Here is a 24,012-nt window from a genome sequence, read left to right as displayed (position 1 = left end):
GAGCCTGGAGAGCCGCTCCAGGGGTGTGTGCTCACGCAGCTGGGGAGCTGGGCCTGGGGAGCCGCTCCAGGAGTGCGCGCTCACGCAGCTGGGGATCTCCGGGCTGCACAGATACCCGTGTTTACTTCTTCACACCCGTCTCGATGCATGATGGTCTAATGGCGGAAACGGTGTTTGACGCCAGGAGAGAAGATATAGTTACCTGTGATTAGCCATAACTCAGGCAGGGGAATCCGAGTGAAATAAATTTGAAAATAAAAACACAAATGTGTAATCGAAAGCTTACCTGTCAATGTAGGGCAACAAAATCAGCTGACCGGAAGGAACAGGCACTTATAAATGCAAAACATGAGAAACTACTATGCGCAGCATACCACGGTTAACAATGCGAGCAGAGAGGCTATTTCCATTAGAATGATACGTTTCGGGACATGCTCTGCATTTCAGAGTATTTATGAGGCGTCAGGTGTCGGTGTCAGGGTCGCTCGTGTCCTGGCGCCACGCCACGTGGCGGGCGCACGTGCGAAAGGTGCCGGCACCGCCAAGGCATCCGGCCTGCAAGCGCTGAGCGTTTTATTAGCGGCCAATGCGCCATTGTCAAACTTTGTCATTCACCTCGGCAGTTACAGCCAGGAACTTTCCCCACCGTCAGCCATTTGCGGTGTGCCAGGATTGCAGCGGTTGGCCGGACAAGTGACCGGGCGTTGCACTGTCTACCTAGCGGCCGCATTTGCAACGGTTCTGGCCAGCTCGTTGTCTCGTTAGGGGCACGGCGCTGCGTTAGGAGCGTCTGCCTACCGGTAATGGGAGCTGGCTCAGCCCCGGGTGTGGTGTTCCGCGCCGCTGCAGCACCAGGAGTCAGCGGTCCGGCCAGAGCCGCGACCAGCGTCGCGCGGCGGCTGCTACGCCTTGCGAGGGCACTGTTTGCGACGCCATGCTGTCGAGCGCAGTCGTCGCCTCGGCCGGGAGCGCCGGGAGCGCCGGCGAACGGCCGGTGAGGCGGCAGCGCCCGGCGAGGACAATACAGCTCGGGCAGGCGGCGCTGTATTGTTTTGGGCGGTCGCCGCCTAAAGACTGGCCTTGGTATTGACCCGTCCCGCGAGCCGCTGGACGCGGTGCCGACGTTCAGCTGTGGAGGATACCGCCGCGCACGGGCACTGTTCCGACCACCGCGCTGTCCGCTGGCTTGGATTAGCTCGCCGTGCTACGACCGCGTGAATGTGTACGCCCCCGCTGCTTGGACGAAACGCTGACACCCCGCCCCCGCCGCCCCTGAGTGATCGACGAGCGCTGACGCTCGAATGCCTCTATCAAGGGAACGTTCAGACGTATACTGCTCTGCCCCAGCGAATGCATTTGAAATAAGCGGCTTGACGCTTGATTTATTGCATTAGTTAGCATAGTTCAATGCCTGCGCCTCTTTGACAGAGAGCAATGACACAACGCATGTCAGCTGTGGCGCACAGGCAGCTTGGTATTTATTGTGGTGGATTATAGTCCTACACACAATAGGGAACTGGATGACTTATTTCAAGATATATGTTTATGTACATATATATATATATATATATATATATATATATATATATATATGCATATCATCTGCACTCTTTCCAAACGTTATCGCATGGGTCTCAGCAAACGTGATTCCAATGAGGGCTCGCACCCGCAGCCTCGCGTCAACTGAGCTTAGTCGGGCCCTCAGCCGCACCCTTTTCCTGTCGTCCTGGCGACGGAGCACGTTTTTACCGCGCTAATTAATTAGTGGGCTGGCACGGCAGCATTGATCCCGTTGATGAAAGGCGGCAGCATCAATTAGCGGCCTGGCTGCCGTCGGGTGGCCGTCCTCTCGGCCACGATGACCTGAGGATCGGGCCAGCGGCGGCTGACCGGTGCCAGACTGGGTGCGGCTGACCCCGCCGTCGTCTGCCAACCGGAGGCAGCCGAGAAACAGGTCTCGAACGCTGGACTCGCTGTGGCGGGCCGGCAAGCCAGGGATTTGTTGTGGCGTGTGGGTAGTTCGCATTAGTGCTGCTGAAATCGCTGGTGGGAAACGTGTTTGGACCTTATCTCTTGGTCTCTCTCTCTCCCTCTCTCTCTCTCTCCTCCCTCTCTCTCTCCTCTCTCTCTCTCTCTCTCTCTCTCTCTCTCTCTCTCTCCTCTCTCTCTCTCTCCTCTCCCCTCCCCTTCCCTTCCCTTTCCTGGTCTGCCCTTTCCTCTCAACCCTCTCCTCTCTCCTTCCTCCTTCCCTCCCTCTCCTTCTCATCTCTCTCCCCCTCTCATGTTTTTTCTTTCTGTTTTGGTGTCTCTTTCTTCCTCTTCTCTAGCATGTTTCCATTGATTCCCCTGTATCCCTCCCGCAAACTCCTCGGCCTTAGTCTATAGTCATACCTCCATCTCTGCCTTTCCCATCTCACCTTCCCCTCCCCGTCTCCGTCCCTGTCCTCATCGGTGTCCAGGCACGCCGACTGTCGCCGGAGCGAGCACACTCGCTCCGTTGCGCCAGGGCTCAGCGCTCAGTGAATACGCGGCTGGCGGACCGCAGTGGCACTTGACCCCCCCCCCCCCACCCCCCCAACTGAAGTGACCCTGGCTGACCCAGACCAGAGCTCACTTCCATTCCACTTATGAGCGCAGCCTCAGGGACCGCTCCAGACGTCCTCTCACCCTCAGGGCGTTCCCCAGACGTCCTCTCAGGAGGACGATACAAAGAGCTATGCAATTCGACTCAGGCGGGTGCTTTTCGGCTTATGCACGCAATGTGAATGTAAATGTGAATGCTGTGCGATATAACGCAATGTGATGTGATGTGAATGAGCCTCGTAGCGAAAGTGAGTCTCTGGCGTACCCAAATATTTTTTAAGCGATGTCTGACGGACGCATGTGGCCCGCAGGTGACACGCGGCTGGTGCGCCTGCCGGACGCGGTGCTGGAGCGGTCGCTGGCGCTGCTGGCCACCTCTAGCGAGTTCACTGTGCTAGCCAACGTGCGCCAGCAGCCGCAGAACGCCGGCACTATCGTCGCCTTCTCCTTCGAGGCCAACAGGTGAGACTGTGCTCCGTGCGGACGGGCCGAGGCCGTGCTCGCGGCGGGTGGGGTGACGCCTGGCGATGGTGACGACGTCTACGCTGGGCCTGATGTGGCCAGGCGCTGATATGTGCCGAGTATGTTCCTGGTGGTGTTTTGGTCAATTAGGCTAACTGTAGAGGTTTACAACGAATTTCTAGGCAAGCTGTTTGTTCCACATGCCAAAGGTGGACTCCGATGTGTTACTTTGATGGCTGCATGCATTCTGAACGACAATAGCTTACAAATGTAAGTACCCTTCCTCCCTGACATGTGTATTTACAGCAGTAGCATACACGCGCCAGTATGCGCTCATTTTAGACGAACAAATCAGCATAAAATCTGTCTACTACGGTCACCTCTCGTATCTACGCACCACTCCGACTATCCGACCCCTTTTGCGAGGGCGGAAGGAGACAACAATCAGGGAAGTATTCGTTTCAAAGCAGAGCCCTCAGCCATAAAGGATTTTCATCGGATGACGCCGCCGGTACCTAATCCAGCCCCCGGGTGCGCCCGCACGCCACACTTGAGATCGCGTGTCCCTGACCGCCATTCTGACCGTTATTCCGGGGTGCACGGCACACTGGGTTAAGTTCCCCATCAGCGACAAATGCTCGCATGTACGCACATTCAGACGCATTCAAGGCCGGCCAAGCCTGCAGGCTGTACGCATGCTAACCATCGCAGACGCTTGATTTACGTGTCTTTCATGGTGCATTGCGAATGACAAATGAGTCTGTAGCATGTACTGGCTGAGCCGTGGGCGTGTGGCGCTGTCACGGGGCCTCTTGACTCAGAGCGTTTCCGACAAGCGGCGTTGGGGCGCCCATTATTGGATGGTATCACTGACGCGCAATTTTAGCGGGCCCCAGAGGGTCGCTCGTTTTGGTCAGGTCAAGATACGGTCCTATGCACGGGCAACCAGAGCTCACTGCCACCGATGCTGGACGGCGGCTCAGCCCACAGCACAGGTGGGGGCACCAGCCACCAAGCACCCCAGACAACATTCAGTAGCTGGCCCTTTCCATTTCGGAGCCCACGTGTATTTATTTCCACCACCGGTGCTACCAATGGACGAGGACCAGCATCTCTTATACAATTTTCATCATAGATGTTTCCTGAGCGAAAATAAAACGCCAGCGTGATGCATATTCACTGAGCCCGACCACCACCCTTCGTCGTAGGGATGTGTCCTCTGTTGACAACGGCGTCCACCGAGTTTATCATCGCCCATCGTAACAGCCTTCTCCGCCGGAGGGCATATGGAGCCCTGAAACGCCAGGCGATCAAGCCGACGTTAAAAAGCGATCGGCGGTAATTTATGGGCCGAACTGTCGTGTTTGTTGAGGGGTTCTCGCGGCGTGAAGGGGAGCCCACCCGGAATCGTGCCAACTGCATTTACAGCGCTCCACTGACTGGGGGCGGTTACGACCCGTTTTGTTTTGCTCGGGTTTTTGATGGGTGGGCTGAGCGGTTGAGTCATTTGACCACGACGCAGCAGTCTGTAAGCCTGTGCGGAAAGGAAACCTTTTTCTTCACTGGACAGGGGCGTGCAATATGCCTGCGCTGGGAAAAATGGTCACTCCATTAAAAATATTACTGCACAACAAAGTCGGTGTTCCTTCTCTCAATTTGGAGCGTTTGCTTTATGATCCAACGGAAGGGTCGGTCGCGTAATGTCCACTGCGCGATATAAGGCAGCCATCATGTACGTGGCTGTCCCCCAACTGCGTGTGTGCCTGACCTGAGCTGACCCGACCCGCGGCGTCAGCCTGCGCGGCGCGTTGGGCCGTCTGTGACCGGTGTGCTCCATCCTCGTGTGTGCTTGACCTGAGCTGACGCGACCCGTGACGTCAGCCTGGGCGGCGCCTTGGGCCGTCCGTGACCGGCGGCCAGGTGTGCTCCGTCCTCGTGTGTTCCTAACCTGAGCTGACCCGACCCGCGGCGTCAGCCTGTGCGGCGCCTTAGGCCGTCCGTGACCGGCGGCCAGGTGTGCTCCGTCCTCGTGTGTTCCTAACCTGAGCTGACCCGACCCACGGCGTCAGCCTGTGCGGCGCCTTGGGCCGTCCGTGACCGGCGGCCAGGTGTGCTCCGTCCTCGTGTGTTCCTAACCTGAGCTGACCCGACCCGCGGCGTCAGCCTGTGCGGCGCCTTGGGCCGTCCGTAACCGGCGGCCGGGCGTGCTCCGTCCTGGTGTGCGCCTGACCTGAGCTGACCCGACTCTCGGCGTCAGCCTGCGCTCCGTCCTGCAGCGCTGAGTCAGTCAGCTGACGTGTTGCAGCCAGCGGTGCCATATGTTCGACCCGAGACAAATGCGCCACCACCTGTGCCGGGTGCGCGTGCGGACGTTTTTAGCTCCGGCCAGTAAAATGAACCGCAGCTGTTCCCTTCTTAAATCCTTCACGTTTCGGTTGGGTCACGCTGTCCGCGGTTTGTTCAGCCTGGCAAGTGCTGAGAAGACGGCACCACGTGACACGGCCGGCCTCTGCTGTCGTCGCGCGGCGTCTATCTGTGTACCTTTGCGGCCATCTCTTTTTGGATTAGCTGGCGGTGTTGTGGGCGGGTCGGACACTGCTTTTCACGCTCGGATGCTTTTGCCGCAAACCAAGTGAATAATGTAAACAGATGAAGGGCAGCGTACAATGACTGGGTCAGTGGTAAGCCGATCGGATTATTTGGGTGGCATGTAATCGCCCGAAATGGACAAAAGGGCTCGGTTATCCATCACCGTGTGCCAAAATAGGAACACCATGCCAGGCATTCGAGTGTCATCACAAATACTTTGCCTGGGTATTTCCAAATCGCTTCAAATCGCTTCAGTTCCGCCGTTTTGAAGAGCGAGTATCTCTGTCGAAATCTCGGACCGTTGTCCAGTCGAGCGGTGACGCGTCTAATCACAGCAGCAGCGCCCAGTCACACCCCTCCTCATTAGCCGACGGATCCAGCACTCGCTGCCACTTGCAGTGCCGGCAGACTCTGTGCGGAGGCGTTGCGTCTGACAAGGGCACCGGCCGGAGACAGAGCCCATCAGCTGATTGGCAGGGCACCAGGTGCGGGCCCGATCGCCTGACTCGACTCGCACCTAAACGAGCCGAAACACGCTCAACTCCGCCGGAGATTGGACCGCAGGGGATGGCGGGGAGGGAGGGGGCTGCGGGGAGAGGACTGGAGTGGCGACCAATTGGTGGTCTGGATATCCGCTGTCGAGTCAGACCCCGCTCTGTGTGGGTGTGCGCGGGGCGGGGTCGCGGTGGCGGTATGTTATCCCGTGTCTAACCCACGTCACCTCTCGTCCGTATCCGGCTGCCGGCGCGCACTAGCCCCCGGCCCCCGCGCCCCCAGCGGGCTGCGCCGCCGCCGCTGCCGCCCCTGCCGCTGACGCCAGCCCCTCTGTCGGACAGGTTCCTGGAGGTGCAGTCGTCGGGCCGCACCGATGAGATCCGGTTCCACTACACGCGCCGGCGCTCGGAGGGCGAGCCGGCCGGCCAGCCTGACGTCCACATGGAGTCGTTCAGCTACAGGCTGGCCGACGACCGCTGGCACAGGTGCGCCCCGCCCCGCCCCCCCCCCCCTCCGCAGTCAGCTGGCCCGTCAGCTGACGGCCGGGCCTCGGGGGCGCTGGTGGGCCCAGCCCGCTGTATAGCGTGTGTGTGTGTGTGTGTGTGTGTGTGTGTGTGTGTGTGTGTGTGTGTGTGTGTGTGTGTGTGTGTGTGTGTGTGTGTGTGTGTGTGTGTGTGTGTGTGTGTGTGTGTGTGTGTGTCCGTGTGCGTGTGTGATTCCGTCCCAGCTACGATATGTATCGAGTCTTCTTTCGGTTGGATGAAAATAATGTGCGACCAGGGTCCCACCACCAACTTAATGCAAATTTGATATGAGTTGGGCATTTCGCATAGCTTCATGGTTGGAAACACTCAAATTGGTCTCGTTTTATGCCAAATATATATATATATATATATATATATATATATATATATATATATATATATATAAACCTGCACTCTACTAAAGCGCACCACGGAAGTCATCCGGCCTTCTCCCCTCATTCTCGCTTCATACTGTTTCCATGCGTCACCCTGTTTATCTAGAGCAATCTACGTGCACCGGCCATGAATTGGCTTAAGTGTTGCCTCGTGGGGGCCTCATCCGAGCGCTGGGCACATACCCCATATAGGGATGTGTGTGAATATCTCGGCGGATGGGCCCCCAGGTGCATGTATTTTTGCCTCACCATTATTCACTCACCTCCATCTCATAGCCGTGAAATGGTCATTGCTAGCCAAAACGGTTTCGACAAAAACGGAACAAAACGAACGTGCCGAAAGACAAAAGTCACATAAGTGTAATTTTTGCTTTGCCTCTACTGCTAAGTTATTCCTGAACATACCGCCTAGATAAAGCGAAAAAGAAACATTGCATTAACATTCGTACCACAAACGGTGAGACCTTTTGTGGTGCGAATGCTCCTACAGTGATGATGATGATGCAGTAAGCAGCTTGGCAGCTCTGTTTTATGGATCTAAGCCCTGGTCTCGTGACCCATTTCATAAGTTGCTTTTGTTTCCTGAAGCTCTGCCATGTGTGTCGCATGCCCTTTCCTCCCGTTCGAGTGTTAGTCTCTACAGTCTTTTACGCTCCGTGTTGTTCGTACCAAAATCCCATGTCAACAAAAACGGTTCCAGCGGTAGCAACGCTGCCGCCGCAAGTCGACGGGTCTCCGGCGCTCGATTGCTCGCGCTCGTCTCCCTCGTGCGGCACGGATAGTCCGCGTCGCGCACATGTTGAGCCGCGCTCTGTGGCCGCACAGAGGCACAGGGCGGCGTCCATTGGCGCGTGGCTGACAATCTGGTGGCGTGTTCGTGTGGTTCTGTGGATTGGTCTCACGGGCCTCCCAGTCACCGGCGCCGCTGGCCAGACTCCGCCGGCCCTCTGACGTCACGGGTCGCACGGCCCGGCTGCTGGTGGTGACCGGCAACGCCTCTTGGGAAAGTCGTGCTGGCAAATGCTTCTTGTGGGGCCTGTAGCGATTAGATCAACGTCCAACCTGCGCTTTGTGGTTAAGCGTTATGTGGGAGCGCATCCAGGTATTGTCTGGAAGAGACCATGAAATTAACATTCCATCTGGCATCAAAATATTTTAGAGCAAACACAGGTGAATTTGAATGCAGCTTTCGGACCATAACTGGACACACACCTGAGAAGAACGCTGCGCCGCTTTTAAGCCACAATACGCAGCCCCACTGCCTAACAAACCTGCGGGATGACCGGGATATGATCGTTGGACACAAACGGACGCCCCGCCCTGCTGTGTGCTGCGATATGACCGGGATATGATCACTGGACACACACAGCCGCCCCGCCCTGTCGTGTGCTACTTTATTTAAAGCCAGTCCCATTGACCTGACTGCGAGTTTTGGCGACGAAAGGTGCAACATGAAGGGACAGTTCAGCCGAATCATCCAGTTTTGGCGCGACCCAACGTGTCATACCACCCTTTCAGTCGGGGAAGTCATGACAGTTTGTTTTGATGGGGTGGTGAGGAGTAACCACGACTGACAAACCCCTTCATAATGCGCTTGCCCTGGGCTATAATCGAAACCAACCGAGGTTTGGAAGCTGGCTGTCCCGATCGCTGCAGCCTGTCGTGTTTAGACTGAGCCTATGGGGGTCCTGTCGGGGTTTGTGCCCGGGGTACGGAGCTGAAGACCCGCGATCACCCGCGGATCTCAGACCGGTCTCGCGACGGAAGGGCACGCCGAGCGTGGCCGTGACCGCGTCCGTCGCCCGCGCCCGGCTGACCGCGCCCTGACCGCCACCGGCGCTCCTGCAGGCTGGCCGTCTCCGTGTCCGGCCAGCAGCTGGACGTGTTCGTCGACTGCCGGCACGTGCACTCGCGGGTCATCCACCTGGCGGAGCGCAACGCCAGCTGGGCCGGCGCGGCGCTGCCAGGCGACCAGCGCCTGCAGCTGTGGCTGGGCCAGCGCAACTCGCGACACTTCATGTTCCAGGTGGGTGCCGCCCATTGGCCGGCCAGACGGCGTCATATCGCGTGTGGGGCGGCGATTGGCTCGTGTCATTTCTCGCGGGATGCCCTCCGCGCGTGCAGACCGTCCGACAGCGTTCGTGATGGCTAGGGGGTCCTGCTGGCTCGGATGTCGTGCGATGTTATGTGACTGGAAATCGTTCTGCCGCGCTCAGCGCAGACTGGTGTCACCACGTGTTACCGCGCGCTCGGCACAGACAGCTGTCGCCGCGTTTTGCCGCGCGCTCGGTACAGACTGGTGTCGCCACGTTTTATCGCGCTCGACACAGACTGGTGTCGCCACTTTTTACCGCGCTCGACATAAGCTGGTGTCGCCACGTTTTACCGCGTTCTGGCATCGCCACGTTTTTGCCACGCTCGACATAGACTGGTGTCACCACGTTTAATCGCGTTCGGCGCAGACTGGTGTCGCCACGCTTCACGTCTGAGGTCACTGTCGAAGATCCCAATCAGACGGAGCGGTTGGGCAGGTAACATTTATTGACGCATGCATGACCGCCAGCCTGCGCTGCCGAACTCCCGCCGAGAACGTCTGGAGGGTCATTAACCGCCAGCCGTGCCGAGCGCGCTGCGTTGCCAGAGGCACGCCTCATTTACTCCCACTCTGAGTCAACCGAGTTATGAACGGGACTTATGAGCCGGACAATCCGCATCGATCTCCGGGAAGTCAGCTCGGTCAATGCGGAGGAGGCCCACCCTCTGGACCTGAGCGCCGGTCGTGCCCGACAGCACATCTGCCGGGACAGAGCACGTGCGCCCGTGGACGGCCCAAAACCGTGGACCGCTGCCGCTGCTTCCGCCCTGGTCCCCTGTCGGGTCTCATTCTCACCAACGGTCTCAGCAGGGTCTCGCTGGCCGGGCCTGAGAGCCAAACACCAGATGTGTAGCCCCATTGCCGATCCCGCACCCGGTCCTCCGCGTAGATTCTTCTGATAGGGCACGCAGGGAGCCGCTGCTGGGAGAGAGGGGAGGGGCGCCGGCTAATTATCGACTGGTGCCAGACAAAACAGCTCATTAGCGGTGCCCGGTGCCGCGCGGTCAGCCGCGCCACTCTCGTCGATGGCGCGCTGGTCTGGCCACGCGGCGAGAAGGGGGCAATTACCGTTCGTTAGCCGAACCTCGGCATCGCTCTCAGACGTCCATCTGATGGATGGCGGCGCAATGCCGAGCTCCCTTCCTCTTATGACGGATCGCCGTCGCCCTCTGGATGAGTGAAATCGCTCTTTGGACAAATTACTGCTGGTGAAATCGCTCTCTGAGTAGATGAGGACCCGCACAGAACATTAGCACACGCAACACGGGGGCGGCACTTCATCTGAAAGCCTTCGAATGTCCTGCACAAGCAGTTCGTCAAGTCCGATCGGATGTCTCAAGTTTGGACACAACTAATCCATCTCCCGGCTATTTCGACCCCCAGCTTGGGTGGTCCCAGCCTGAGGACGACAGGCCTAATCCGAGCTACCAGCTGCCCTGGCAGAAGCCCAGGCCTCTGCCAGGTCCGACCTGCCCAGTTTCTCGCCGCCCGTGTCCCTCCGAACACCGCTCATCTCCCCGGCTATCCATCATGTGTTGTTTCAATTCCGACATCCTGTCGACGAGCCAAGTTCCGCGTCGGCAGGCGGCGGGTGCGCCGTAATCGTCCCGAGAGCGCCGTCGCATTCGATTACGCCTTGCCGCTCCGCCAATCACGAGCCGAGGAGACGGCTGTGCCGGCGCATTTGCATACCGCCCCCGCCGGTCGTCGCTGCCCCTGCCGGCCGTCGTCGCCACCGCCGCTGGTGCTATCGCGGCGGCGCGCGCTGCCTTGTCGCGCGTAAACTTCCGCGAGGGAAAGCTTCCTGCTCCGCCCGCGTCAGCGCGATTTAGCTGTCGCCGTCTGCGTCCGTCTTTCTCAACTGACACCGTCCGCGTTCGTCCCTCGCGGCAGTCTGCACGTGTCTGCACCTGTCTGTCCGCCCCGGCCGGCGCTGCCGCCTGTGCCCGTCTCTGCTGTCTGCCCCGGAGCAGGGTAGCGAAAGCCGGTCCCCCGCGTGGCGTGCATGCTACATCCGCCCCATGCGCCCCACCATCCGACGTCGCTCGGGGACTCCGGACTTTAGGGACCCAACTGCTTCGCTCGGCGAGTGCCGGCCGCTCCGCCAGAGCTCGAGCCGCCGTGAGCGGGCTCCGCTGCTGCCCGGTCGAGCCGCTCCGCTGTTCTCGGGTCGGGCCGCTCCGCCAGAGCTCGAGCCGCCGTGAGCGGATTCCGCTGCAGCCGGGTCGGGCCGCTCCGCTGTTCTCGGGTCGGGCCGCGCCGCCAAAGCTCGAGCCGCCGTGACCGAGCTCCGCTGCTGTCGACAGCGGCTCCGCTGCCGCTGACCAGTGACGTCGCGACTCCGAGAGGAGGACTCCGCGACGACTCCGCGACTCCGCGAATGCACTAATGGAGCGTCCGATCGGTGGGGGGGGGGGGGGGTCGGGCAAACGTCGTGTCTCTCCCCATCGGTGTGTCACGATGGTGAACGCGAAAGGAGCGGGATGGGGGGGGGGGGGGTGGGGGAGGGAGGGGAGCAGAGGGCTTAATAGACCAAACATTCCTCCTACCAAACTACGACAATATTTTAAAGCTTTCCAGTAAAATTCATTGACGCGGTGACTGCGTTAATTGCATTGATGTCGCAATAATTACAATAAATGTATTGCAAGTTTTCCTCACCCGCATCACCTTTTGTCCTAATTCTCGGAAATAACGCGTAGCATTTCAAGATCTTACAAGTTCTGAACTCATTTTCATCCCTTTCGAGTGACGCAATACTCCGCCTTGCTCGACACGTCCGGATGAACGCCATTAATAATCGCTGATCGATATCTAATAAACAGGGCTCCCCATAATTCTCTGGCCGCAGAGTGACACCTCGCTATTTCCTCCTATCGCCGTGCTGACGAAGCGCTAAGCACAACATCGTTTTTCGTGTCGTTTTTTCCCCGTAGCAAATCGATTACGCCGTTTGGATGAGGGCTTTTCGCGCCGAGCCGACCGACAAAAACCAGCCACTCTTCGCCAAAGAAGCCCGCGGGTCTCTTTCCTCTCGCCAGGGAAAATACGACATCGGTCTTGCTCCCGGCTAGCCGGACGGCGGCGCGGCGCGGTGCGGCGTGGCGTGGCGTGGCGTGGCGCGGCGTGGCGTGGCGTAGCGTGGCGTGGCGTGGCGTGGCGCAGGCGAGGCGTGGCTTGGCGTGGCGTCGCGCGGCGCACGTACCGTGGCGCGGCAGCGGCGGCGGCGGCGGCGACATTAGTGCGGCTCGCAAAAGCCCGGACTGCGGGCGTAGCCGGCCATAAAGTCTCGACCAGACGCCGCGGCCGGCCCTTCGAGGCCTCCTGAGCGGTCATAACTCGCCGACAGGCCGCTCCCGTGGGCGGTGGCATTCGCGGCCGGCCGCCGCGGCATCGGAGGCCGACCAATCTGTCAGCCGCGGAACAATCAGCTCCGCGGTCAGGCGCAGGCCGGTGTCCAGCGGCGGCCGCCGAGCTGCCGACGCGGCGGGCGCGATCTGCGTCTGATGGAGCCCCCACACTGCAGCGGCCTGGCGGCGGCGGCCGGCCGAGCGCTCGGCTCCGCCAGCCGCCCGTGCAGACCTAGGCGCGCCGAGGCGACGCCGTCAGACGGCATGCCACACGCTAGAACGGGCTGCGCCGCCAACCCTGGCACGCCTGCGTGGCATTTCAGGAGCGCTTGCTGGGAGGCAAGCCCACCACACCGGCCTGTCTGCGCCGGCGCCAACGGCGCAGCTGGTGACTTCCGGCTGGGTCAATGCCACTCAAGGACGGGCACCGGCGCGGCTGTAAATCTGTTAGATCCATTTCCGGAGAGACAGTGCTCTCCCAACAGCCGGAGTCGGCCAGCAACAGAGGGGACCTGCCACACCGCTACCTCTGTGTCGCGGTCGAGACGAGACCGCCGTTTCTTTCACACCTTTCCTAAATATAGCCCCGATGGCGTCGCTATCTTCGTCCAACCATCATGTCATGTGGCTTTGGCAGCCGATACAGACATCATAAAAACAACGTCGGCGGCGGCGCCTGCACCCGCCACCGTAGGATGGTGTGTGCCAGAGGCTGGACGGCGCCCAGGTCGATTCAGCCGTCTGGCGGTGCCTCCGTCGCCGCCGTGGCGTCGCCGCCCGCTCGGCGGCGGCTCAGAGCGCGCCGGGGCGCGGGGGCTCGGCCGGCGCCGGCTCGCGCCGCGCCGCCGCGCCCGTGCCAACGCCGGTGGCGCGGCGCTACACGCGCTCGGCCGCCGGTCGGGCGCGCTGGCAGCGTCGGCGCCGACGGCACCGACGCGCCGGCCGGGCACGCTCACCCCCGCCGACGCCGGCTGTTGCCAGGCCGGGCCGGGCCGGGGCACCGCGCGGACGCCGGCGCCGCACCGGCCGGGGGCCGCTCCAGCGGCGGGCCGCGCGATGTGTGATCCGCGCTCTAGGCGGGGAGGATGACCGTGACCCGGAGAAGGATGACCGTGACCCGGAGACTTATGACCGGGACCGAGGGTGACCGTGACCCGGAGAAGGATGACCGTGGACCCGGAGACTTATGACCGTGACCCGGAGACTTATGACCGGGACCGGGAGGATGACCGTGACCGTGATGGCATGGCCTTGCGGGTTGTGTGCATGGCGAGGATACGCGAACCTCGGACCTGTCCGTGGTGACTGTACCGACTAACCAGAGAACGTTTCGAAGGGATTGGTCCACCTTTCCGAAAGCTTCCAAACATTGGACGGCATTGATTATTGACTGCAAAAGGCGGAATTACGGTGATTTTATTGAAAAGCAAAGCCGATTGCCAGAGACATTGGCAACTCCGTAAACACAAAACCAATTTTAGACGAGTATGATGTGATATTTGTGGCAGCAGATGGACGCTAGGCCTAAGTGCATACTTGGCACACACGCCACCAGTTGTACCACAACCTTAAACGACGACTGCTAGCCTGGGGTGCGAACTCACACCATGTAAAGCAGCTGTTTGACTCGATGCTTCTGCAGGTAACTATGACATCCCAACACAATTGCATGACATTAAAGACAAAAATCGTCTTCACCACTATTTTGCAGCTATGGGGAAATAACTTATCATTCCTCTGTTGATCTAGTCGTCGCTATAGAATTTAGAGTATTAACGCCAGCAGAGCTGTATCAACGTTCATTCGACTAAATAGACACGTATGCTGAAAAATGCTCTTCTGGAACATACCGCTCGAGGCAAGTAAGTGGCATCTCTTGATGGTGGTATAAGACAAGCAATACCAGTGCGTTCTATCAGACTTCTTTGTTTCTCTACGTCCCAGAGAAAAACAACAAAATCAGCATTTCCGACGATAAATAGGTCGTTCGGATGACTGAGCGTTACTGTTTCAAACTCGGCTAGACTTCGCTACTTCAGTTTAAAAAGCATTCTAAAGGCATCTTCTTAAATGATCATCGCATGCAGTATTCCTTGCTTTGGTTGAAGGAGTACTGATACCATCTGATGAGCCATCCTCCTCCCGGGATGGCAGGCTCGATTGCTCACGCCACACCTTTTCAGGTCTTACATAAGCACCGCGTCTTTGGTGCGGCTTGAGCAACCCGGTCGGCATGATCCAGAATGTTGCGAGCGTGTCGCGAACCGTCTGCCTGCCGCGGACCGCCGGGTCTGCAGCCGGACCCCGCCGCGGACCGCCGGGTCCACTGCCGGACCTTGCCCCACGGGGGTTGGCGGATCCCTTGTGAGACCCTGTAGAAGGACCGCCGGGCTCAGAGCCAGACACCGCCGCGGGGAGGACCGCCGGGTCCGGATCTACACACCGCCGCGAGGAGGACCACCGGGTCCCTCGTCAGACCCCGCCGCGGGACCACTGGGTCCGCAGCCGGGCCCGGCGCCGAGGTCTCCCGGCCGTGCGGAGCGCCACGTTTCGTCAGCCTCATTTCTGCAGCCGAATCAATACGGGCGTTTCCGGGGCTGGTGGTCCGGCTGCGTCAGAGGCATGGTTGGCCGGCAGGCCGGCCGCCGAGCGGAGCCGACCGCTGCACGTGGCTCCGTTAGGACGTACCGGGCAGCCGGTGCATCGGCTCGGATCTTCGCATCGACCGCGTCTGCCGCGGCTCTTGCGGTCAAGCGTGAGCGTCGCTCCAGCAACCTCCACACGCTCGGTGACTGCGGTGGCTGAGCCGCGGGCCACCGCCAAACACCGCTTTCGACGCTCCACTTGTGGCGGCTCAACATGTCTGGAGAGTCGCGGCCGGGCGCCACGCACACAGCGGAACACGTGCGCGGTGCGCGCGCCGTGGCCGGCTGGTTTGAGGCGCGGTCGCCACGTGCGCCGCGCCCCGTCTGCGTGTGCAGGGCCCACCTGGGCGCCGGCGGTCGTTTGGGCTGTGGGGCGCCGCCGGCCGGCAGCAGGCATCGATTGAAGCCGGCGCGCCGTTTTGGCCGCCCGGACCGAGCCCGGCGGGGTGCAGAGCTGGGCCGAGGTCGAGGGTCGGGCGAGCTGACCTGGACCGGCTGGAGGCTGTTGATGGAGCAGTCGGGACGCGGCGCAGTGGGCGAGGGGCTTGGTGTTCAGTTATTGATCGCTCCCCATCAGACTCAAGGCGTGTCGTTAAAAAGTCTAGACGCGTTATGATCAACGCGGTGAAGTTCGGCGAAAGAACTGCAATTGGTACACGCACAACAATCGAGCATCATCACAGTCATTGACCAACAAGAGTAAACTCACCTGATTCAAGCCATGTGTGACGCTTTGCACACTTTTGGAAAGTATTAAACTCCGGCCTCCCTGATAAAGTTAAACTGCAACATTATACCTATGCGCATGCATGGTAAGAATGACCTCAAAAAGTTTAAACTTGCTGTTGTGCCTCCAACTGTTCTTTGTAATATGCACCACAGTAGAGTTTGCCAAGTTTCCCGCTTGGAATTGCGATCACGTTTGTTTGTTGCAAAACTATGAATGTCATATGCAGGTTGACGGCTAGTATTGTTTGATACGCTATTTCCATTACTAGATGCAGTTTGGCATATTCTCTTCATCCACCCAGATATTAATAACAATAATGTGCTTACAGGCTGTCCCTTTTTGTGCGTTTTTTCATTGCTATCCGGCTTATGGACGACCAGATTGCTCATAACGTTTCTCTCGCGTTGGTACCTTGGCAAGTGGTGCATGTTGGGCTGCGCAGTGACGGCGCATGGAAAGCTCAGTTGGGTAGTTATCAAGCTGTACATGTTTACCTCGGGTCATTTGCTTCTGCCCCCAGACATTAGATGATTCCTCCAAATTTGAAAATCATGCTGGCTTTCTTCATGCCTGCTCGTTGCACTAAATGAGCTGGCGGCGACAATCTAAGAACACTGGGTCAGTATTGAGAAACTTAAGGACGCGATGCAGGATGACACGCTTGCCCTTTTTGTGCAGCTTACGCTCACAACCGACAGACATTTGTGGTATCGTTTAACCAGTGTGGTCGTTGGTTGTCTTGTAATCGTCGATGACAACGCCCGAAACTGCTCCCACTTGAATAAAGGTAGATCACTGCAGACATTTCTCCAGCCAAGAGCACTGTATTCGGCACTGTAAGCCGCCTTTGCGATGTCGCTCCGAGACACGCGAAGTCCTCAGCGCCGCGTTAGAGGGCGCGCCCTGTCGTGTCCGGCCGGCCGCGCTGTCTCGCGTCGGCAGACGAGCCCCGTGGGCGTGACAGCCGGGCCAGACTGGCAGCCAGGCCCAGGTCACGTCTCCGCCGGTATCGACCACCAGCCGCCGTCGCTGCGCCGTTTCGACACCGGCCAGACGGCCTCGCCTTATCGGGCGGCGGCCGCCCAGCCGATCGGCGAATCTCATCAGAAGGCGGCCTGCTTGGTGCTCATCTGAAAGTCGTTGGGCGGCGGCGGCGGCGGCCGGGAGAGCTATGTCGGCCGGGTTTAATTCCCCATAGCCGGTGCCGACGGCGCAGCGTGCAGGACGCGCCGCGGGCGCGCTCTAATCTCACGGAAGTGCGGCAGTGCGCTGTCCACTGTGGCGCGACCACAATCCCTTCATGCGTCCGCTTCATCAATAATATCTATTTTCGTTTCCCATTGTCCAGTGGCTCCCTCCCACCGCCCAATTATCGCTGCACTTCCGATCGCCTGTGTGACTTGCCGGGCGTCACGTTGGCGGCTCCGGCTCCGGCCGCGCGCCGCGCCGCGGCCGAAGCCATAGCGGCGGACAGGTGAGACGGCCGCCACCTGACGTCACGCTCCGGGGCGCCGAAGGGGGGACGAGGGGGGAAGAGGGGCGCGCGGATAAACAGACCCCGTAATGAGTGCTAACCGGGGCCGGCTGATCGACCGGCGCCGGTCAAGTGGAACCACAGCCGCGCCGAGCCGCCGGCCGGCTCCGGGCGCCCCGCCAACGAATGGAAGGAGACACGGAGAGCGGCCGCCTGTCGGCGCCTCCGAACGCCTCTCAAAGCGTGACGAACGGGCGCGGCGAGCGCCCATGCTCCGGCGCCGCCGCCGCCTTTGTTGTCTGCGCAAACTCCATGTGTCGCCCACTGTGACCGCAGGATGGTGCGGTGTTTGCGCCCAGGTCGAGATTGCCGCCTGTGCTCGCACTGCGACATTGCAGAGGCTGAGCCCCACTCGGTACCCATGCCGACGTGCGTTCAGCTCCCTGTGGGGTGTTCAGCGCTGGTGTCGTATGCCGCTGACCGAGACAGTCAGGCTTACCATGCGCAAATGTGAGATACCGCTTGCACCGTAGGTGTTTCGTAGGGTGCCGCAGTGTTGGTCGAGCTCTTCGCGCATCCACTATCAGAGCTCTACACTAGCTGACATTTAACGTCCCGTTGTATATCCGTGTTGATGGCCGCGATGCTTTGCTTTTCAGCAGCGTGTTGGCATATGATTTGTGGCGCGCGCGCGCACGGAATAGGCCCGGGGGGGGGTGATGAATGGGGAGGGTTTGTCGCTGCCGACACCGCCGCGTCGAGTCACGCGTCTCAAACCCCGCCCGTGTATCGATACAGCAAGAGTCGGTGGCGTGCGAGCGGCGCGGGGGTGTGCCAGACCCTCTGGGGCGATGAGCTGATGACATGTGCCCCATCAGGGGCAGCGGCGAGAACGCCACGACAAGGCGATAGTCGAAGAGGACCGACGGGCTCGGGTTTGGACGGTGACGAAACGCCGCCGGGCCAAGGCGATTGCTCGCGTCGACTGCCAGTCGATAAGGCTGCTGCAGGCCTTGATTGTCTTCGTCCATGCACTTGTCAAAACAACCATGACAACAGTTCACAAGATAATTCTGGCTCATATTCCCTGGATGGGTGAGCGTATAGATATCGTTTCGTTCATCACTTTGAAGCACACTCAAGCCAGCCATACGGAAGCCTGGCACTAACATTTATAGCCTTGACCACTTCCCTCGGCTGATTACTTAAGCATACCCTGGTGCATCATTTCGTGGGTAGCAACAGCCCACCTCACGTTATCGCCCAGTGCAATCAACCCGTGCAATCAGTGTTAGTGGTACCATTGTTTCATTTGCATAGAATGCGTCTTCGCCACCGCAATATGTCTAATCGTCAGTCGAGCGCGAGCCGCTATCGTGTCGCCCCGTCCCAGCACGTGCTGACCGTATGACCGCTCGGGCAGAAACGACCTTTAGTGCTCCTCGGCAGGCGCCTTTGTTCAGGATGCTTACAGTAATGCACGATGGCTGACCAAAAAGGCAAAAGGCAAACTCGTTTGTTGTGCTGGACGTGGTGGTTATGTTGAGCTCAGTCTTCTCGGCAATGCTCATCCTCACGTGCTGGATTTGCGGGAATCGACTGGCTCCAGCGCCCAAATGCAGGCCAGTCTGGAGCGCCGCCGTGGCGTGGGCGGGGTCGAGCTCTGGTCTGCTGCGGAAGACGCCGCCGCCGTCGCCGCCGATCTTCTGACATGGATGGGAGGTGGTCAGATCATCCTGATCAGCCGTCTGTTCAGGGGTGCTCGGAGCCGACAGTCCTGAGGTCGTCCCTGACCAGGGCCCTTTCCTCGGCGCATGCCGAGCCCCTTCGCTGGGCCGCTGGCACAGCTGACTGTGTGTCTGGCAGCCCCGGCGTACTCCCGTGGTACTTGTTGGCCGTGTGTCTGGTAACCTGGCGTAATCCCGTGGTACGTAGTTGGCTGTACGTCTGGTAACCCGGCGTAACCCCATGTTACGAAGCTAGCCGGCTGATCCGCCCCGGCCCGGGCGAGGTGGGCGTCAGTCCTCAGCGGCTGGGGCTTTCCGGGGGGCCGGGCTGACTTCAGCCGCCGTCGGCCGGCTGGCAGTCGGGGAGTGGCCGACAGACGGGCCGCGCTGTCGTCTGGCGCGTGCTCAGCGGCGCCCACGCTCGGCCACTGCCGTCGGGGCACGGCAGCCTGACGCGGACTCACGAGCTTTGAATCAGCCACGGTGGTGCTCGGCTGGTGCAATCGCCCTTGGAGATTGCAACGTCCGTACTTGTCATGGTGCAAATGTTTTATCTGCGACTAAATCGTGCAGTGGCCATCTATGCATACAGAGACCTCAGATGCTCGTTGTAGCCAGCTCCGAAACGATGGTGTCGCAGGCATTAAATAATATTAAAAAAAAAAAAACGAAGCATTGGCGGTACTGTGAACGGTTCCGCTTGCACTGGCTGCGCTGGCAGTCTGGATGCTTTGCCGGCCGGTACGCCATAGCACTGCCACTACGGCAACGTACGCCGGACCTGCCGGTCCATTAGCCGGCACTTACGCGTTTGATGGCCACGTGTGAACGGGGACACGACCTCGTTCTGCGCGCGGCCCCCTCGCCGGACGACGCGGCGTGCGCCGCGCCGTCCGGCCACCAGCGACCGTTCGGAACACGCGGCCATTATTTTCGTCGCGGCGAAGTCATCGGCGGGATTTATTGTCATAGCGCCAGTCGATGCCAGCGTTGTGCAGCCCACCGCAGTCCCTGCATTATTCGGTCAGTTATGCACCGCCCGCCCCTTCAGCGTGTCAAACCGGGTTGCCTCCGGCCAATTACCCATTCGCCCCATTATCAAATTAATATCAGGTAACACTGCGACTCCAATTCACTCTTTGCAGTTGGTAATGACGCATTAAAATGCCTTGATTGACGGGCGATGAAGGGCACGTTTGGAAACTAACGATCTGTGGCGGTGACGTCACCGCCGTGGCTCGGAGTGGCGGCGGGTCTAGCCCGATTCAAGCGATCAATGAATCGATGTGGGCGACTATTTGAGGCGGCCCGAGCATCGGAGCTGGCCTCTGAGTCATCTCCATGGGGACGTTCTCCGAAGCCGCGCCGCAGCACAACAGCCGCCCGCCGGGCGCCCCGGGCGCCTCGGGCAGCGGGCTGTTCGTTACATGTCGCGCGGCGCTGCCGCTTTTATTGTTTGAATGGTGACAGTTGTGGTCTCGTTGATGTCGCTTATGCTGAAGCATAACATGCGCGGATCCCATTCAGAACTATAACCGCTCTCAGATTTGGTGTGCCAGTGGAGAAAACGTGCCGAAACTTGGTCTGAATGGTCGAGACATTTAATGGAATTTCATTCACACGTCAACTCCACCAAGTCTCAGAAACGAGACTGAATGCAAGCAAACTCGTAACAGACACACCCAGGCCAGATGTTATCTACAGTTTACACTAGTGAGTTCTCAGGTTTGACATATTTGATTCGTGAAAAATGCATTCGCCGTGAAGGGCTGATCATGCCATGTTAAAGACCCAGTTAAGCTCATTTCCGATGCCCGTAAAACGTTCAAGAACATATTGATGCTCTGAAAATGTCAAGCGAGGGGAAGTCACTTCGGATCACGCCACTGGCTTTCCCGGAAGTGGGGGATGTCACTTTGGGTCACGTCACTGGCCCACCCGGAGGTTGGATGAGCCATTGCAGCGCTATCCGTTTATGGGTGTTTTATGACGATTGAACGAGTCAACATACGCCAAACATATAGGGTCGGGCGGGCGGCTCCCTGGCGGGCTCGTGTCGGAGCGGGCGGACCGCCAGCCGAACAGCGGGACGGCCGGGCGGGCGGGCGGACAGCGGGAGGAGCGGGCGGGAGGAGGCGAGCGGGGGGGTGATATGACCGATGGACGGACGCGCTGTCCGCATCATCTGTGCGCCGTCTCGGTCCGGCGGTTAATGGAGCGTGGCCGGCGGCGGCTGGTAATCACCCCCTGCGTGGCTGAGGGCGGCCGAGAGATGCCGCCCGACCGTGATTAACCATTACTCAGCCAGTCGCACCTCTCCACGCGGTGACGTCGACCCGGCGGAAACAGTTCCCGGGAGGGACGGAGCGGGGGAGGAGCCTTGCTAACAAAGCTGTGCCTTCCTGCACCGCCTGCGGTGCGACGCACCCCAGTCGGAGCACATTAGATTGCCTGCGGTGTGACACATCTCGTCGGAGCACGTTGGATCGGATCGCGGCATGTGAGCGTTGTCGAACTCACGATCTTTCGATCATTGCACGAGCGGTTCGTCCTTTGCAGTATGGCATCTTTCGTTCGCGCAGGTCATCATTTCCTGCAGCTTGGGCTGCGCCTGGAAAAAGAGGAGCCATCTCCACCCTTGCATCTGGCCAGTTATATCCCAGGCTGCCAAATGCCATGCTGGGAGCTCAGCCGGGCGGCGGGAGAAAGTGGCGCAGTGTCGGCAGAAAATGCCTGGCCAGAAAAAAACAGCCACTGGAAGGCCGTCAGAAATCGTCACTCCATCGGTTGAAAACAAGCAGGCTTGGGCGCTGGCGTTCACTCTATAGATTATTGAAGATTGGAAGAGTTGAACAACAGGACTCACACAGAACCGTGGTTCCCCACCCGGGTGGGCGATTTTTCACCGCAGTTGTTTGATGCTCATGACTAGTTGTTGGTGTGGGTTTTCCAGGTCGTCTCTGGTGATTTTCAGTATTTGCGAGTGAATGGTGGGTTCATTTCTTCATCAAGTACTTCGGCTTTTTCGGAGAAATTGCCAGATTTTCATGTGCGGGGCACAATTATGTTTTTGTGCAATGCACTGGAGTAAAATAGCAAATTGTAAATCGCTATTCCACCATTGTATTGTTCGCCTGTCAGACCTGAGGCAGGTTTATTATTTGTGATGATCTTCACTCGGGATTCTAAGTTACGAAACCACTAGAATTGCTGTGGTGGTAGTCTATTGTTCGGGACTAGTTGTCCGACGTGCAAATAAGTTTCCGCTTGCTCTTGATTGCACCTGACTTTTGTTTATTGTGTATATTAATATATGCTGTATTTTGTTTGCATGGTACATAATTTACATTTTGGTTTTTGGATATTGTGTTTTATCTATTTTGTATATTATATATATATACTATATATATATATATATATATATATATATATATATATATATAGTATATATATACATCACTATTTTTTATAGTAATTGATCTGTATAATTATTGAACTAGTCTTAGCATTTTGCTCATGACGTGTAGATTTTGTTCTTTTTGTCTTCCTCCTTCGTGCGTTCCTTCTTCCGTTCATTTTTTAACCCCAGCTGATCTTATTTGAATTCTACGGCGTTTCAGCCTCTCCAGATCTATAAGCATTTTATTCTGGCCCATGCGAAGAGAAGAAAAACCACAGACCGGCCACCACCACCAGACCGCCCAGCTCTAACCTGCGGCTCGACGCACGGGTCCAACCTGACCTGACCTGACCTCGACCGACCTGTGCCCGCAGGGTACTATGCAGGGCATGAAGCTGGTGTTTGGGCCGGCTAAACGCCCACCAGACCGCCAGGGTCTAACCCACGGCTCGGCGCACGTTTCCAACCTGACCTGACCTGACATCGGTCCGACTGTGCCCGCAGGGTGCCGTGCAGGACGTGAAGCTGGTGTTTCGGGCCGCACGGCTACCTGGCTGCAGTGTCCTGACCTGGACGCCACGTGCCCCTCCTGCGGCCAGTTCCGCAGTCTTCAGGCGGCCGTGGTTCACCTGGAGAAGACTGTCGAGGAGCTCACGCAGAGGGTAGGTGGAGGAAGGGGGCGTACAGCGGACGGGACCTTGGATTCCCTCTCGGATTTGTTGGATTTGTTGAATCGAGCGCTTCACAGAAACATGAGTTGTTCAGTTCGGTGTGTTTGTAAGGAGTGGAATTGGAGGGCCTAGGCGAGAAGTCTGTACTGGATAGAAAGTCGGTGAAACACTTTCTTTTACGCCGATAGAGACTCCTATGATCACGAACGTCCCTGACTGGTCAACCTCACGGTGGCCGTGATGTGCGTGTGTTTTGGGTTAGCCAAGGCGAATACATCGGAAGCGCGTCAAAGACCCGGTGGCTCCAGTGCATGTTAGATAACTATCAATGCAGAGCCGCCGCTGAGGTCGGTCAGTGACATTGGGAGCGGATTCAGCCACCTTCCGCTCAATCATCACAGGAGAGTTGCCGTATCAGGGACGTCACGAAGACGTTTTGCAGTGCTCATCGTCGATCTGGTTCTGCGCCCGCTTTTAATAAGAGCAAAACTTTGTCTCATCCTGGCACATGACAGCAAGTAATATGTCTTAGACTTCTTCAAATGTCGGGAGAAATGACATAGTCTTGAGAGAAACGGCCACACAAACTAAAGTTTTCTCATTTGCCATCCCAGACGTATGGCAAGCCGGCATAATTTATGCACCCTACTCAGCTCCTAGTAATCAATTTCAGCTGCTGGGAGCAGTTGATGCTGAAGGACGGCGTTGCTGGCCTCTGTCTGGGCCTGACGGCATTAGGACATGCTTTTATTCAAAAGTTGTGTTGCACGCTATTGCATTCACTCTCGGCGAACATCGCATTACAGTGCCACGAGAACAAACATTACGCTGTCTCAACCTTTTGAAAATTATCAGCAGGCTGCTACTTGTCG

At 58.4% G+C, this 24,012-nt stretch overlaps 1 protein-coding gene across 1 annotated transcript in view; it reads left to right on the top strand.

The window, feature by feature from the left end:
- Nucleotides 1-24,012, top strand: part of LOC119092229 (uncharacterized) — a 163,245-nt gene that overhangs the window by 70,594 nt on the left and 68,639 nt on the right. Inside the window, exons 11-14 of the mRNA XM_037215203.1 lie at nt 2,895-3,045; nt 6,471-6,614; nt 8,897-9,074; nt 22,974-23,028. Of these exons, the coding sequence (XP_037071098.1) occupies nt 2,895-3,045; nt 6,471-6,614; nt 8,897-9,074; nt 22,974-23,028 (528 nt within the window). The remainder of the gene's footprint in view (nt 1-2,894; nt 3,046-6,470; nt 6,615-8,896; nt 9,075-22,973; nt 23,029-24,012) is intronic.

Source organism: Pollicipes pollicipes, unplaced genomic scaffold (genome assembly GCF_011947565.3).
Source record: "Pollicipes pollicipes isolate AB1234 unplaced genomic scaffold, Ppol_2.1 Scaffold_3447;HRSCAF=4054_pilon_pilon_pilon, whole genome shotgun sequence".
In the NCBI taxonomy this organism is placed as follows: Eukaryota; Metazoa; Arthropoda; class Thecostraca; order Pollicipedomorpha; family Pollicipedidae; genus Pollicipes; species Pollicipes pollicipes.
Note: the sequence above shows the minus strand (reverse complement) of the source record. Positions and strands in the feature narration are given on the sequence as shown.